The sequence below is a fragment of the Perca flavescens genome, chromosome 5 (assembly GCF_004354835.1).
Source record: "Perca flavescens isolate YP-PL-M2 chromosome 5, PFLA_1.0, whole genome shotgun sequence".
Classification (NCBI taxonomy): domain Eukaryota; kingdom Metazoa; phylum Chordata; class Actinopteri; order Perciformes; family Percidae; genus Perca; species Perca flavescens.
Window position 1 is genome coordinate 10,727,085 of NC_041335.1, and position 12,606 is coordinate 10,739,690.

Sequence of the window (12,606 nt, forward strand, 5' to 3'; positions counted from 1 at the left end):
AGTCGCAGCACACACGACAGAGTCTGTCTATGACTCCCTATCATTAAAGGACTGCAGCCACCGATAAAAACACATGACATCACCTCCATTCCCATTGTGGCCACCTCTCTGCTGTAATTATTTCTGCAGGCTGCGTTTCACCTGCTACCGAGAAACAACAGCAGTGCGTGATCTGATTTGCCGCAGAGTATACAGGCACAGACACACCTTCCCCTTTTATTGTGTGAAAACAATTGGAGGGAGACGGCGGTGTGTGGGACTGTACCCCTCCCAGCAAAGTCAAAATGAAACGTACTATAGGCCTCTAGCTGAGGGATACAAATATGAACCAGCTCCAGCTGATATTTCATAAAACAGCCCCCATGCAGCGTCAGTGACGTGTGCACAAAGGCTGGAGGGCTTTTGTGACCTGCAACAAACAGATATGTAATTGTTGTTTTCCTCTATAAATCAGCTCTGTCCATTACATAAACTCCCCTCCTCGGGGCGGCTCTGAACCTGGGAGATCCAGAACAGGATAGTTGTGATTAGATTTGGACACAATCACAGCAGCAGCGGCAGCCCACAGGCTCCTTTGACAGTGCTTTATCAGTATGGCCCAGCAACAGGAGTGTGGCTGGACTAGCGGAGGTACCACAGAAGGGTATTTGCTGTTGAGAAGGTTCTGTCACCGACAGGACCTGTGCTGCTGGGCGAAGGCTCGGGCATCTCAATCGCTCTGAGGATGCCTGCAGAATAAGCCAAATAGACTGTGACACGGCTACTGAGCATGGCAACGCTGCCGGCTGAGCCAATCACGCAAAGCCCAGAGTCCAGAGATGAATGCTGCTGCTGCTGGCATCTGTAAACAGATCACTATCACTTTCACTTTGGCATAGCCTGGAGGATTTATATCAGAGCGAAATGGAAATTTATAGAGGACTAGAAAAAAAAAAACCTCAAGAGTTTCTCTACAAAGTGAGGAAAGGGAGGCATCCATCATTTGAAAAAGTGACATCTAGTTTAAAAAAAAAAAAAATGATTGAATGTGCAATAATTTCAAACCTTTTTGCTTTGGTGCTAATGTTCCCAAGAGGTCAAACATGAAGTGGTTACAGAAGAAAGCTTTCGTTACAATCTTAATCTATGTACCTTTCTCTCTTGTTGTCCATTTTTCTGTCTGTAACTTTCAAAAACATATCCAAATGAAGCATATGCTTCTTATTCAGTATGACACACAGTATATGACACATTGTGTTCACAGCATCACCAATGAGTGAAGCTGGTCATTGTAAACACCTTGTCATTACTGCTGACACACACTCAGACAGCCAACCCCCTTCTTCTCTCTTCTTTTTGTCCAATATTTTTCATCTATCTGTGCAAATACACCACAGGTGAGCGAACCTTCTGCTCTCCCTTTCACAGAAAGAAAATGTGATGCGCCTTTTTTCCCCATTGTCATTCATGTAAAGGTTTGGCTACCACTCTACACAATGTTTGGAGCAGAGGACACTTGTTTCTGAGCTGAAGGATTGTGTCTGACTGTGAGGTGTCGATTTTCCCCGGGCAGGAAAATGGTTGGGAAGTCCCTGATTGCTGGTCTGGTGGTCCTTCTGGTGGCTGCAGTGAGCCTGTTCCTGGGGGTGTTCATGGGCTTGGGGAAGAAAAACACACCTCCCCCCATGGACCACTTCTACTCAAAGGCTGCTGTGGCTGCCGATGCTGGAAAGTGTTCAGAAGTGGGAAGGTAAGAAGACTCTGATGCTCTCAGACTTGTGACATACAGTAGTATGCTCCATTTCTGCATGTGCCTCTGCGAGTGCCGGCTTCTACTAATTTGTCGTATTTTTGTGTTTTCAGGGACATTTTGAAGAAAAATGGTTCTGCCGTGGATGCTTCTATCGCTGCCTTGCTATGTGTCGGCCTTTTGAACGCTCACAGCATGGGCATCGGGGGAGGGCTCTTCTTTGTCATCTATGACGCTTCCACAGGTGAGTTAGAACTTCTCAACAAATGTTAACTAAGCAAAAACACAAGTAGCAATCTGCCCTTATTTTATGCTCAATAGGGAAGGTGGAAACCATCGATGCGAGGGAGACGGCGCCGATGAACGCCACTGAAGATATGTTTGGCAACAATACCAAGCTTTCTCGTACAGGTAGGCTATTAGCTATTAGCCTCGAGCTGTTGGAGTATTTCCCAGGTCAAGTCGAGTTTGGCAATTTGGCCGTAGCCCTCTTGGTATTTTTAAACCGGATGTGGATCACGGACCTCCGGGTATTGGCGCCATTCATGTGAATGCACGCGCAAGATAATACTATTTTACCGAGGATACGACCATTGACATATGGATACGACCTGCACGATCTGTTCCATGCTAGCTCATGGCTAGCCTCCACCGGGAAGCTAACGTTAGTTTAGCTAACAGCTAATTCGGCTAACCGCAAGCTGACAGCTAGATTCAGTCTAAAATAACGTTAAGTCAAACTTAATGTGTGAAGCAGGCTACAGCTAAATTAAGACTTTACAGTATTAACAATAAAGACAAATATTGAGTGATTGTATTTTAAATGAGCACGCAAGTAAAGAGGAACTGACGTAACAGCTGTTATATGTTAACGTTTATTTTCAAGTTTTATTTTGAGGGTCTTTTAAAGTTATTATATGCAGTCTCAGCTAGCGCTTAGCCAAATTAGCTGTTAGCTAAACTAACGTTAGCTTGGCTGTCGACCGGAAGCGTGGAACAGATCGTGCAGTGTCGTAAATCCTCGTACAACAGCGCATGCACAAACATTTTGCGCACGTGCAGAACGGATCGTGCAGGCAGAACGGGTGTACCGACAACACACAGGAAATTGGCAAACTTTTCCTTAAGTTAACAGCTAACACTAGCGGTAGCTGATCTAGCCTGGTTGGCAAAGCGCTGAACATGACATTTTTAGGTGACCAAAATGTTACAATCAACTTTGATTAAGTAAAAAAACACAGTGAGAGAGTCAAAGTTTGAGATAAAACAACTTCACATCTATTTTAATGTACACAGTGCCATGGTTAGCATTGATAAGCCTCTGTCCTGATTGACAGGTCGGCGTGCAGCTGCATTGTCAATTTTAATATAAATGGAACGATAACTTACTAAATGCGATTGAGACCATAAACTCATTATGAAAATGTTTGAGGTAATAAATCCAGTGAGAAGTAGGGTCATTTTTAATAGATTTCTATAGAAACAGACTTCTTTTTGCAACCAGTGGAGTCGGCCCCTGCTTGAAATTGGATAGAATGCAGGTTTAAGGCACTTCCACATTGGCTTCATTATCAGACCCCGGAGCTTCCGTCCATTATTTTTACAACCTATACTCAGTGCAGATCTGACTATTGCAGCTACTATAACTTGACTCTAATGTTGTATCTAGAGCTGGAGAGGAATTTAGAGATGATAAATATTCTCGTCTCAAATCTATCCATTCAGGATCTCTGGAATGTTCCATCATCCTTACCAACCTTGCTATGTCTTCCCCTGCCCCTGCTGCTGGTTAAATAAACATACACTAACTGTATGTACTGACCACTGTAGCATCTATAGAAGTCTCACAGTGTTTTCCTAGTGTGCTGGTCCTCCAGTCAGACAGTGGACAGAGAGAAAGAGCTTCATGATAGTGGTACTGCTGTTTCTACATGACAGGTGGATTGTCCATAGCCATTCCCGGGGAGATCCGCGGTTACGAGATGGCCCACAAGAGGCATGGCAGGCTGCCATGGAAAGACCTGTTTGAGCCCAGCATCGCCTTGGCTCGAGATGGATTTCCTATAGGAAAAGCTTTGGCTCATGCCATCTTCAAGAGCAAAGATTCCATTCAAAGAGACGCCAACATGTGGTGAGGATGAACAATTAAAGGCAGAAAATACCAGCTAAACTGAACAGCAGCTTCTGGCTTCACTGACTCTGCTGCCTTTCTTTAAAATAATTTTATGACTTGAATTTGGTAAGACAATTTGTCCAATAAGTTACAATGACAACTTAAAAGGAATAGTTTGATATTTTGGGAAATACTCTTTTTGTCGTTCTTGCCGAGAGTTAGATGAGAAGATTAGATATGATGCTACTGCCAGGACATGGTTAGCTTAGAGTAGCATAGCATAGCATAGCATAGCATAGCATGCAGACTGGAAACGGGAAAACAGCTGGCTCTGTCCCAAGGTGTAAAAAACACTACCAGCACCGCATCATTAAACTTTAGAAGTACTTGTAAATGCATTTAACTTTGGACAGAAGCAAGCTATCCTTTTCCCCAGTTTCCAGTCTTTATGCTAAGCTAGGCTAAGCCTCTCCTGGTTATAGATTCCATGGATGTATTACAAAAAGTGGATAGTGTACTCCCAGATGGCAGCCATTCATTTGCTTTTTGGGCCGCAAGGGGATGTTTTAGTTGCAGTACCACGAGTGTCCACTGAAACAAATTGGCAGAAAGGTTGACTGGAGATGCCGTATCCACACCTCCTAAAGGACAAATCCGGCGCAAAATGAACCTAGGGTTTAATAACACGTGTACTGAGTCGACCGTTCATGTTGTTTTCATGCGGGATGTTTTCATGCTAATCGAATGTGACCAGTTTTAGCGCAAACCGCTAATTAGCTTATAGCGCTAGTCGTCGGGGCATGGATAAAGTAAAAAGAAATTGCTATTTCTATACCACCAACAAGGGTTAGGGTTACCGTTCACGTATAAAGGCAGGCGCCATCTTGGGAAAACAGTCACGATCAGTCGAACACCGTGCTTGTGCTATGTTACTGGTTAATGGTTACACGGCGTTCGTCGTTCAACTGATCGTGAATGTTTTCCCAAGATGGCGCCTGCCTGTATACGCGAACGGTACTGTCTTTATAAACAATCTTTTTGATAAACTGTCTGTACACTTACAAAGTTCTCAATGCTTCGGTTTACATGTAGGGACCTTCATTATGCTACCGTGGAAGTGTGGTGCTTTTTTTTTTTCCAGATTTCCTGGAACTAAAACCGAGACACTTTGCGCGTGACCGTAGTGCTCGTGCACATGCACGCACGCGCTTTTTAACGTGAACATGTGTCAGGTCAGAAAAAGACATAGACAGATTAGACACAATTTTGCCAACAGCACACGTAGGGCTACTGCTCACGACATAATGGGGTATATCAGTTAATATTCATGAATGTTCTTGGTATGTAGCCTACATATCTAAAAAATATTAAAAGACATTAAGTGAGTTTCGTGGGGGACCAACTTTATTTTTCAGAATTAAAGCATTCTTTGGGAAAATGCACCCACTGAACTTGTGAAAAAAGTTGTGAAAAGGTATCTTTCATTGCGTGGCACTAAACAAATTATTTAGAACTGCTGCCACAGGCTTGAACTAAAGTTATGGTAACACTTTACGGTAAGGGTACATGAATTATGAATTCATTCATGATTTGTGCATTATGTTATATTCCTTTATATCTTATGAATCATCAGGAATTGACATGAGTTCATAGCCTCTCATTCATGACCTCATGCACATGCATGAACAACACATCAACTAAAGCATTAGGTACGAATGACAGACTATGAACACGTCAATTCCTGATAATTCATGGGATATTAAGGAATGCAGTAACACATAAATCATTAATTACATAATGCATAATAATACATAGGCCTACATCAATTAATTCATGCATGAATTCATGATAATTCATGTACACTTACCTTAAAATGTTACTAGTGTTATTCTAACCAACAACACACACACACACACACACACACACACACACACACACACACACACACACAAATGTAATCTCATTTGATAGAGCAGATAGCTTCTCTATTGGAAACATTCATTCCGTATATTTGTTAGAGGAGCTAAAGCAGGACATTTTCAAATCTACTGGTAATGGCTTTAATTTTTAACTAGTGTACTTCTTTTTCTTTTATCATCTTCCAGTGAGGTGTTTTGTGATTCTCAAAAAAAAATACTGAAGGAAAACGATATTGTTAAATTTCCAAAGCTGGCCGACACGTACCAAAGGATAGCAGAAGAGGGGCCGGATGTGTTTTATAACGGGTCGATGGCACGGAGCATCGTCAAGGACATCCAGGCTGCAGGTCTTATGTTGTTTTCTTCTTCATTGTTGTCTTTAGAGATAGTGAATAGAACCAAACTTCCCATTATAGAACCCCAAACTAGTTATTCATTCTTATACGATTTTATGGAAATAGCACAATGACAATGACAATCGTTCATTTGAGCATTATTCCTCATTTTAAATTCACACTTCTGTGCTGGTTCCAGGCGGCATTATCACCCTGGATGATTTGTTGGAGTACCAACCTGTGCTGAATGAGAACCCTTTGAAGCTGAACCTTGGTGAATACACCATGCATGTCCCAGACGCCCCCTCCAGTGGCCCTGTGCTGGCACTCATACTCAACATAGTGGATGGTGAGCATCCTGGCCAAGCGCATGTGCAGCCATGCAGAAGAAAGAGTGTCAGGTTTCCCCAGGTCGTCCCTGGAATATTTCTCCGCCTGTTTTGGAAGCAGAAAACAGAGCTGTGACTCAGATCTGCTTGCCAAATTTAATTCACCATCAACCCCCCCCATCTGTTCAGGCAGAGATCTTTAGTCAGGCATTAAATAAAACGTTGCATCATTAATTCCAAATGAGGGATAAGATTTATTGTGTTCATAAATGAAAGTGGAGGAACACAATCCCATGTTTGTATTGCTAAAAGGGTTTGTGTTATTTGAATTAAGATTTCACAGTTTAATGACCTACCACCGACTGAAATGGGTTTTTAGCAACAATCATGGAGAAGAATCATTACCCCATCAGGCTGAAAAATGTGATTCTTCATTTGCTGCAGACATCTGTTTCCTGTGATGTGTTTTCCTATTATTATTTTTGTATGCAGGCTACAACTTCACAGACACAAGTGTGTCTACGGCAGAGAAAAAGACTCTGACGTACCATCGGATCCTAGAGGCTTTTCGTTTTGCCTATGCCAAGAGGAGCAGACTCGGGGACCCACGTTATCTCAACATTACTGATGTAAGCCTTCATGTTATTATTATTATTATTACACGTCAGAGCTTCATTTCGGACAGCCGTCTCCTGCTATCTACTGTGCAGTTTTATAGGGGCAGTTTTTTTAAATGCACATATTTTGTGCATTTATTCGGCTGAGATTTGAGAAGATTGGAGCAGTATTTTCTGTATTGTTACAAAGGCCAGGACAAGTGCTCTGCCATTGTTTACCACGTATGATTTTCATGTTGGAACAGTTTACCAATCATCATATTAAAAACTGCACGAGCCTAAATTATCTCTTTTTTGTGTTGGTCCAGTTAAGCAATGCAACATCATAATTTTTCTCCGTCATAATTTAGCCAATTCAATTCATATTTTTAATACCTGATTAATTATGCATTTTCTTTAGCTGTGTAAAATATGTTGTACTACTTTGTATTTTAAATTAATGTCTTACACTAGGATAGCTGATACCTGCACATTTCAGTTACCGTTTTATTTTCTATTTTTCACTACATACTGTATGTATCTTGTTCCCCTTTTGACTGATCTGCTATGTATTTTCTTATGTGCAGTAAAAATCTAATCTAATGACAAACTGTCTGCTCTGACTAACTCGTTCTGCTCTCCTCAGCTCCTCCTAAACATGACCTCAGACTACTTTGCTGATGGCATCAGGAGTAAAATTACAGACGACACCACCCACCCAGACAGCTACTACGAGCCAGACTACTTTGTCCCAGACAACCACGGGACAGCTCACCTGTCGGTCATAGCTGAGGACGGAAGCGCTGTGGCGGCCACCAGCACCATCAATCTATAGTAACAAGTTGAAAAATAGCCTTTCCTTCAGAATAAAACATTTCCTGAACCTGCCTGTCAGAAAGAAAACTGTTTTTGCTGATTATCATCTGTGACTTTGTATCAATCTCTGATTAAAAAGCGAAATGTTTCACTTCCCCAGCTTTGGTTCGAAAGTCATGTCTCGATCGACTGGAATCATTTTCAACGATGAAATGGACGACTTCAGCTCTCCGTACATGACCAACGGCTTTGGAATCCCTCCTTCACCCAACAATTTCATTCAACCAGGTGTGGCTGGACTGAGTTATCACACTTGTGTTACTCCAACCCCCAATTCTGTCAGGTCCATTAAAGTCAGGAACAACGCAAGACAATAAAAATGCTTTTTAATTTTATTGAATAAATTACGAATTACATTTGGCGGTATGGCTCTGTTCAGAGGAGTCCCCTGACCTTTCATGAGCACCATGAAAGAGCAGAGAGCAGCAGCAGCATTAGGGGGACGCTCTCACACAGTTTAAGACTGGGAGAGCTAAACTATTCCCCCTATGAACAGAGCGGAAACAATGACATAGAAGCATATGTCACGTTATATACGACAAGGTGGAGCTGGGGAGAAGGTGTGTTGCATAGATGCGAGCAGCAAGCAGTTAGGAGCAAACTAAAGCAGCTTTAAATAGGGTGCCCTGTTTGAGTGTAGCCATTTAGCAGTGAGGGGAGTTGACCAGCTGATGCGCTGGTGCAGATCAGCTGCTGCAGCTCAGCTGATGCGACCGTGTTATTGGCCAATAGCGGTTAGCAGCGTCTTGACTACTCGGCCTGCCAGTACTGACGCTCAATTTTAGGTTATGCCTTTTGGACACATGTCTGTGTTGACGGATAGCAGTGTTTTTCTGAATGAAACCCCTTGCTTCCCCAATCACAAAGAGGAGGACCCTTGCTCTATAGTGAGGCTGACGCTGTGGTTATCTTCACTTGCTCTTGCATTTGTCTTCATCAGGAACTCTGAAAGCTTTAGCTCACAAACAGCATCATACTCCTCCGTTTTAAAAGCAATAAGCTAATTTCCAATCTCCCACTTTGGCTCGCTGCTGTTAAAATATGAGTCAAATTAACACCTTTTGGCTGTTAAAACGCTGCATATGGACCATTAAAGCACAAGGTAAAAAGTACACATTTATCCTTTAAGAAGTCGTAGCCACATTCTGTTTATGTGTTACAGGAAAGAGGCCGCTGTCTTCCATGTGTCCTACCATCATCTTTGACAAAGACAACAAAGTGAAAATGGTTGTAGGAGCGTCCGGGGGCACAAAAATCACCACAGCCACTGCCTTAGTAAGTCTGATTCATTCACATGCATCCTCTCCATCCTGCTGACACACACACACAGAGTCAGTTATTTAAAGTATTTTTGTTTTCTGGCTGAAACAGGTCATCCTAAACTCCTTGTTCTTCAACTATGACCTAAAGAAAGCTGTGACCGAGCCGCGGGTTCACAATCAGCTCAACCCAAATATGACAGTAGTGGAGCAGGGCTTTGAAAAGGTGGGTCACACATGGAGACATAGCTGTTGCAAAACAACATCTGAAATATATGAAATGACTGTTAATGAGTCTACATACTAATTTCACTACAAACTTAGAGTATTTTTCAAAGCATACCATGTGTTTTTGACTGATTTCCGAACAAACAGGCAACCATTGATGACGTCAGTATGAAAATCAACTTGCAAAGACTTGAAACATGGAAGATGAAGAAAAAGACATAGCTTAACCTTTGTAATATATTCAGTTGTTAGGGATAGAGCATTTGCCTTTTGTCTAAGATTGTATTTAAGCATCTAGATGCACCAACAAAGAACAAAAAATCCCAGCTCTCATCTGCATTATCATAGGATAACGTCATTTCAAATAAAAAAACTAGAATTACCGCCTTGCAGTTACATGCCTCCGCCAACAGTCAAGTTGCAGTTAACATCCATGTCTGTCCAGACTCATAAAATATATGTAAGTGAAGACTTTGAAGGAATTGAATAAAAGGTATTAAGTGTGTTTTTTGGCAAAATGTGGATGCTTAACACACATCTTCAACCCGGGCAGCACAGACAATCTATTAAAACACATTTTCAAGGTTGGCACCCAAGATTACTAAATGTGAAATATGGTCACAATGTCCCCTTTTGTTCTGGAGTCATGGCATTGAGTAATGGCCAGAAGAGTGTTTTTGCAGAACATTATGATGATTACGATTTTATCCTATCAGACATTTGCGTGACATGTCATAATTAGCATAGGAATTCTTGAGTTATGGTACAGTGATCCTGACCTTGGACCCCCAAAATCTAATCAATTCACTCTTGAGTCCAAGTAGACATATGTGCCAAATTTGAAGAAATTCCCTCCAGGTGGTCCTGAGATATGGGACAGATGAACAAACCCAAAAACATAATGCCTCCGGCCATGGCTGCCACCGACGGGGAGGCATAACAAAATTTAAACAAAACTGCGACTCCGTTTAGGCCTAGCTGTGGTTTAAGCTAAATGCTAAAGTCAGTATGCTAACATGCTCAACAACAATGTTAACCTGCTTATGCTAACCAGGTATAATGTTTTACCATGTTCACCTTCTTAGAGTGTTAGCATGCTAACAAGTAACAAGCTAACAAGGATAGGCATATACACACTATACACAGTCAGTATAAATCCAACTTGGTTTCTTGGCACTGACCTCCAGTGGTTAATGTCAGGATAGCCCATTGGTCAGGGGATAGGACCTGAACATTTTGGGTTGGTACCTGACGGGAGCATCGATGCCTGACCAATCCTAGCGCTTGAATGCTACGCAGGGCGGGTCTTGCTAAGAAAGAAAGGGGGATTCATAATCATGCAGCACTGAGCTTGGCCGGTTAGGGTCAGGATAGCCCATTGGTCAGGGGATAGGACCTGAATAGACTGGGATTCCGGTACGGACTAATCAAACATGAGCTCACAGATCTGAATGTCTGTACCAAATCTCATAGTCTATATCCTTGACGTTCCACTTCCGGGATTGCTCCGGTGCCGGATGGTAAATTGCTAACAGCTAGCTGGAATATCAGTCCAATCTGAGTTTTCTCTCGCACAACTATTTTTCAGCGGCTCCGTGACAATTGTGATTGGTTTAAAGAAATGCTAATAAACCAGAGCACGTTTGCTGTGTGGAGTAGCCAGAACCTCCTCTGCTCCGCAGCGTATGGATGGTCTGGCAAAGCGAGACTACAAATCTCAAGACATCCAGTAGTTGAGGAATTATTTCACTAAAAAACACAAATGTTGCCCTTAAGTGGGTGCTAGATGAAATGCAAGATCACCAAAGTCATTAGGATTCATCCTCTGGGCACCACGACTGTCTGTACAATGATAAAAAATAAAAGGTGACCAAGTTTTCTTCGATAGATTACCCATCTCGACCAAGTTTCAGATTCATGCAAGTTGATTTTTTATAGTGTGCTGCCTGCCAGGAAGGTAGGAAATAATTCGGCGTACATTAGAAAACGATCAGAAATGTTCACGTTACACAATACATAATTAATGACTGTAATTTATTGACCTCGATCATGGACCAGTAACTCCTTAACGTGCTGCAAAAGACTCTTATGTGTTTGTGTTTGTGTAATGGTGATACCACGGCAGAGTGTTGTGGATGGTCTGGTCCAGAAGAACCACGTAACACAGCTTCTGCCGACTCCAGACTCCGTGGTCCAAGCGGTGGTGCGTCAGGGAGAGCGTCTCTGTGCCGAGTCGGACCCCAGGAAAGGAGGCTATCCAGCCGGGTACTGACCGGGACTTCAGGGCCTTCTGTGCTCCTCTCAGTCTGGACAGTCTCCTCAAAGACACTCGGGAAGAGCCACAATACAAAGGTGCCTGCCACTGAAGACTCAAAGCAGTGTTTAAGCTATGGAGACACAGCCACCCGTTAACGTTCACTCAAACATGGAAAAGGACTCCATTCCAAAACCTCTTTTACTCAAATTCAATTATTCAGCATTTCATTTCATTCTTTTTTTTCTAACCCTAATCCTTATGTTTTTGAGTTCTGAAGTAAAATAAGAGGTTGCACCTAGTTTGATTCCTGTATCATCACTACTAGGCACGTTTTGGGGAGGCCCAAAACACCATCTGCTTTATATAATAAACCTTTTATGTATGACAGTATCCAACATATTAAAAACAACCAAGTAAGTACCAAGAATTAGGCAAAGGATAAGGTTTCATCACTATGTATCTTTTAGATAAGAATCTGAGTTGGCTGTAGGTTGTCCATGTACTATTTTCATTTATTTTATTGTCTAAGGAAAAAGCTATTGTGAATAATTGGACAATTTGTCTGAGAATGGGGGGAGGGTTGTTATCCTGTCAAACTGGTGAAAAACCATCAATTTAAAAACTAGACCTATACCAATTAAAAATAAGGACACCTCAGGTTGTTCGCCTGTTTTATACCGAAATCTTTCTCCTGGTGTAAGTTGATCCTGAAGCGAACATTATTAAGAGGAAACTGACCGTGTTGTTTTCTACCGTGACTCTATAGTGAAAACTATTACTTTAGAATTGTAAATGTTTAATATCGAGTAGCGGTTAGGTGAATGTATAGTGTATTTTGAAAAATACATTTGCAGATATATTTTTCTAAACATGCATTGTTCTTATGCCATGTTTGTTGCCATGCTTGTTATTAAACATTTTGAACAAAGATGTTATATTTTACCACACGGACCCTCTGGGTATTT

General features: G+C 41.9%; 1 protein-coding gene across 2 annotated transcripts; it reads left to right on the forward strand.

Annotated features, from left to right (window-relative positions):
• Positions 1–1,404: 1,404 nt before the first annotated feature.
• ggt1a (gamma-glutamyltransferase 1a) lies at positions 1,405–12,583 on the forward strand. Of its 2 annotated transcripts, none has more exons than XM_028578626.1 (13): positions 1,405–1,448; positions 1,553–1,729; positions 1,843–1,973; positions 2,051–2,140; positions 3,668–3,860; positions 5,948–6,108; positions 6,296–6,445; positions 6,918–7,054; positions 7,668–7,855; positions 7,998–8,125; positions 9,060–9,172; positions 9,269–9,382; positions 11,510–12,583. In XM_028578626.1, the coding sequence occupies exons 1-13, from the start codon at positions 1,420–1,422 to the stop codon at positions 11,654–11,656; spliced, it is 1,758 nt and encodes a 585-aa protein (XP_028434427.1). In that variant the 5' UTR covers positions 1,405–1,419; the 3' UTR covers positions 11,657–12,583. The 2 variants fall into 2 exon arrangements, with proteins under 2 accessions (XP_028434427.1, XP_028434428.1); XM_028578627.1 differs by lacking the exon at positions 11,510–12,583 and adding an exon at positions 9,532–9,989.
• The last annotated feature ends 23 nt before the right edge of the window (positions 12,584–12,606 follow it).

Coding starts and splice junctions, on each gene's coding strand:
- ggt1a (XM_028578626.1), top strand. CDS start 1,420: ATGCGCCTTTTTTCCCCATTGTCATTCAT. Junction 7,856..7,997: donor ACCAGCACCATCAATCTATA/GTAACAAGTTGA, acceptor TCACTTCCCCAG/CTTTGGTTCGAAAGTCATGT. Junction 8,126..9,059: donor CAACAATTTCATTCAACCAG/GTGTGGCTGGAC, acceptor TATGTGTTACAG/GAAAGAGGCCGCTGTCTTCC.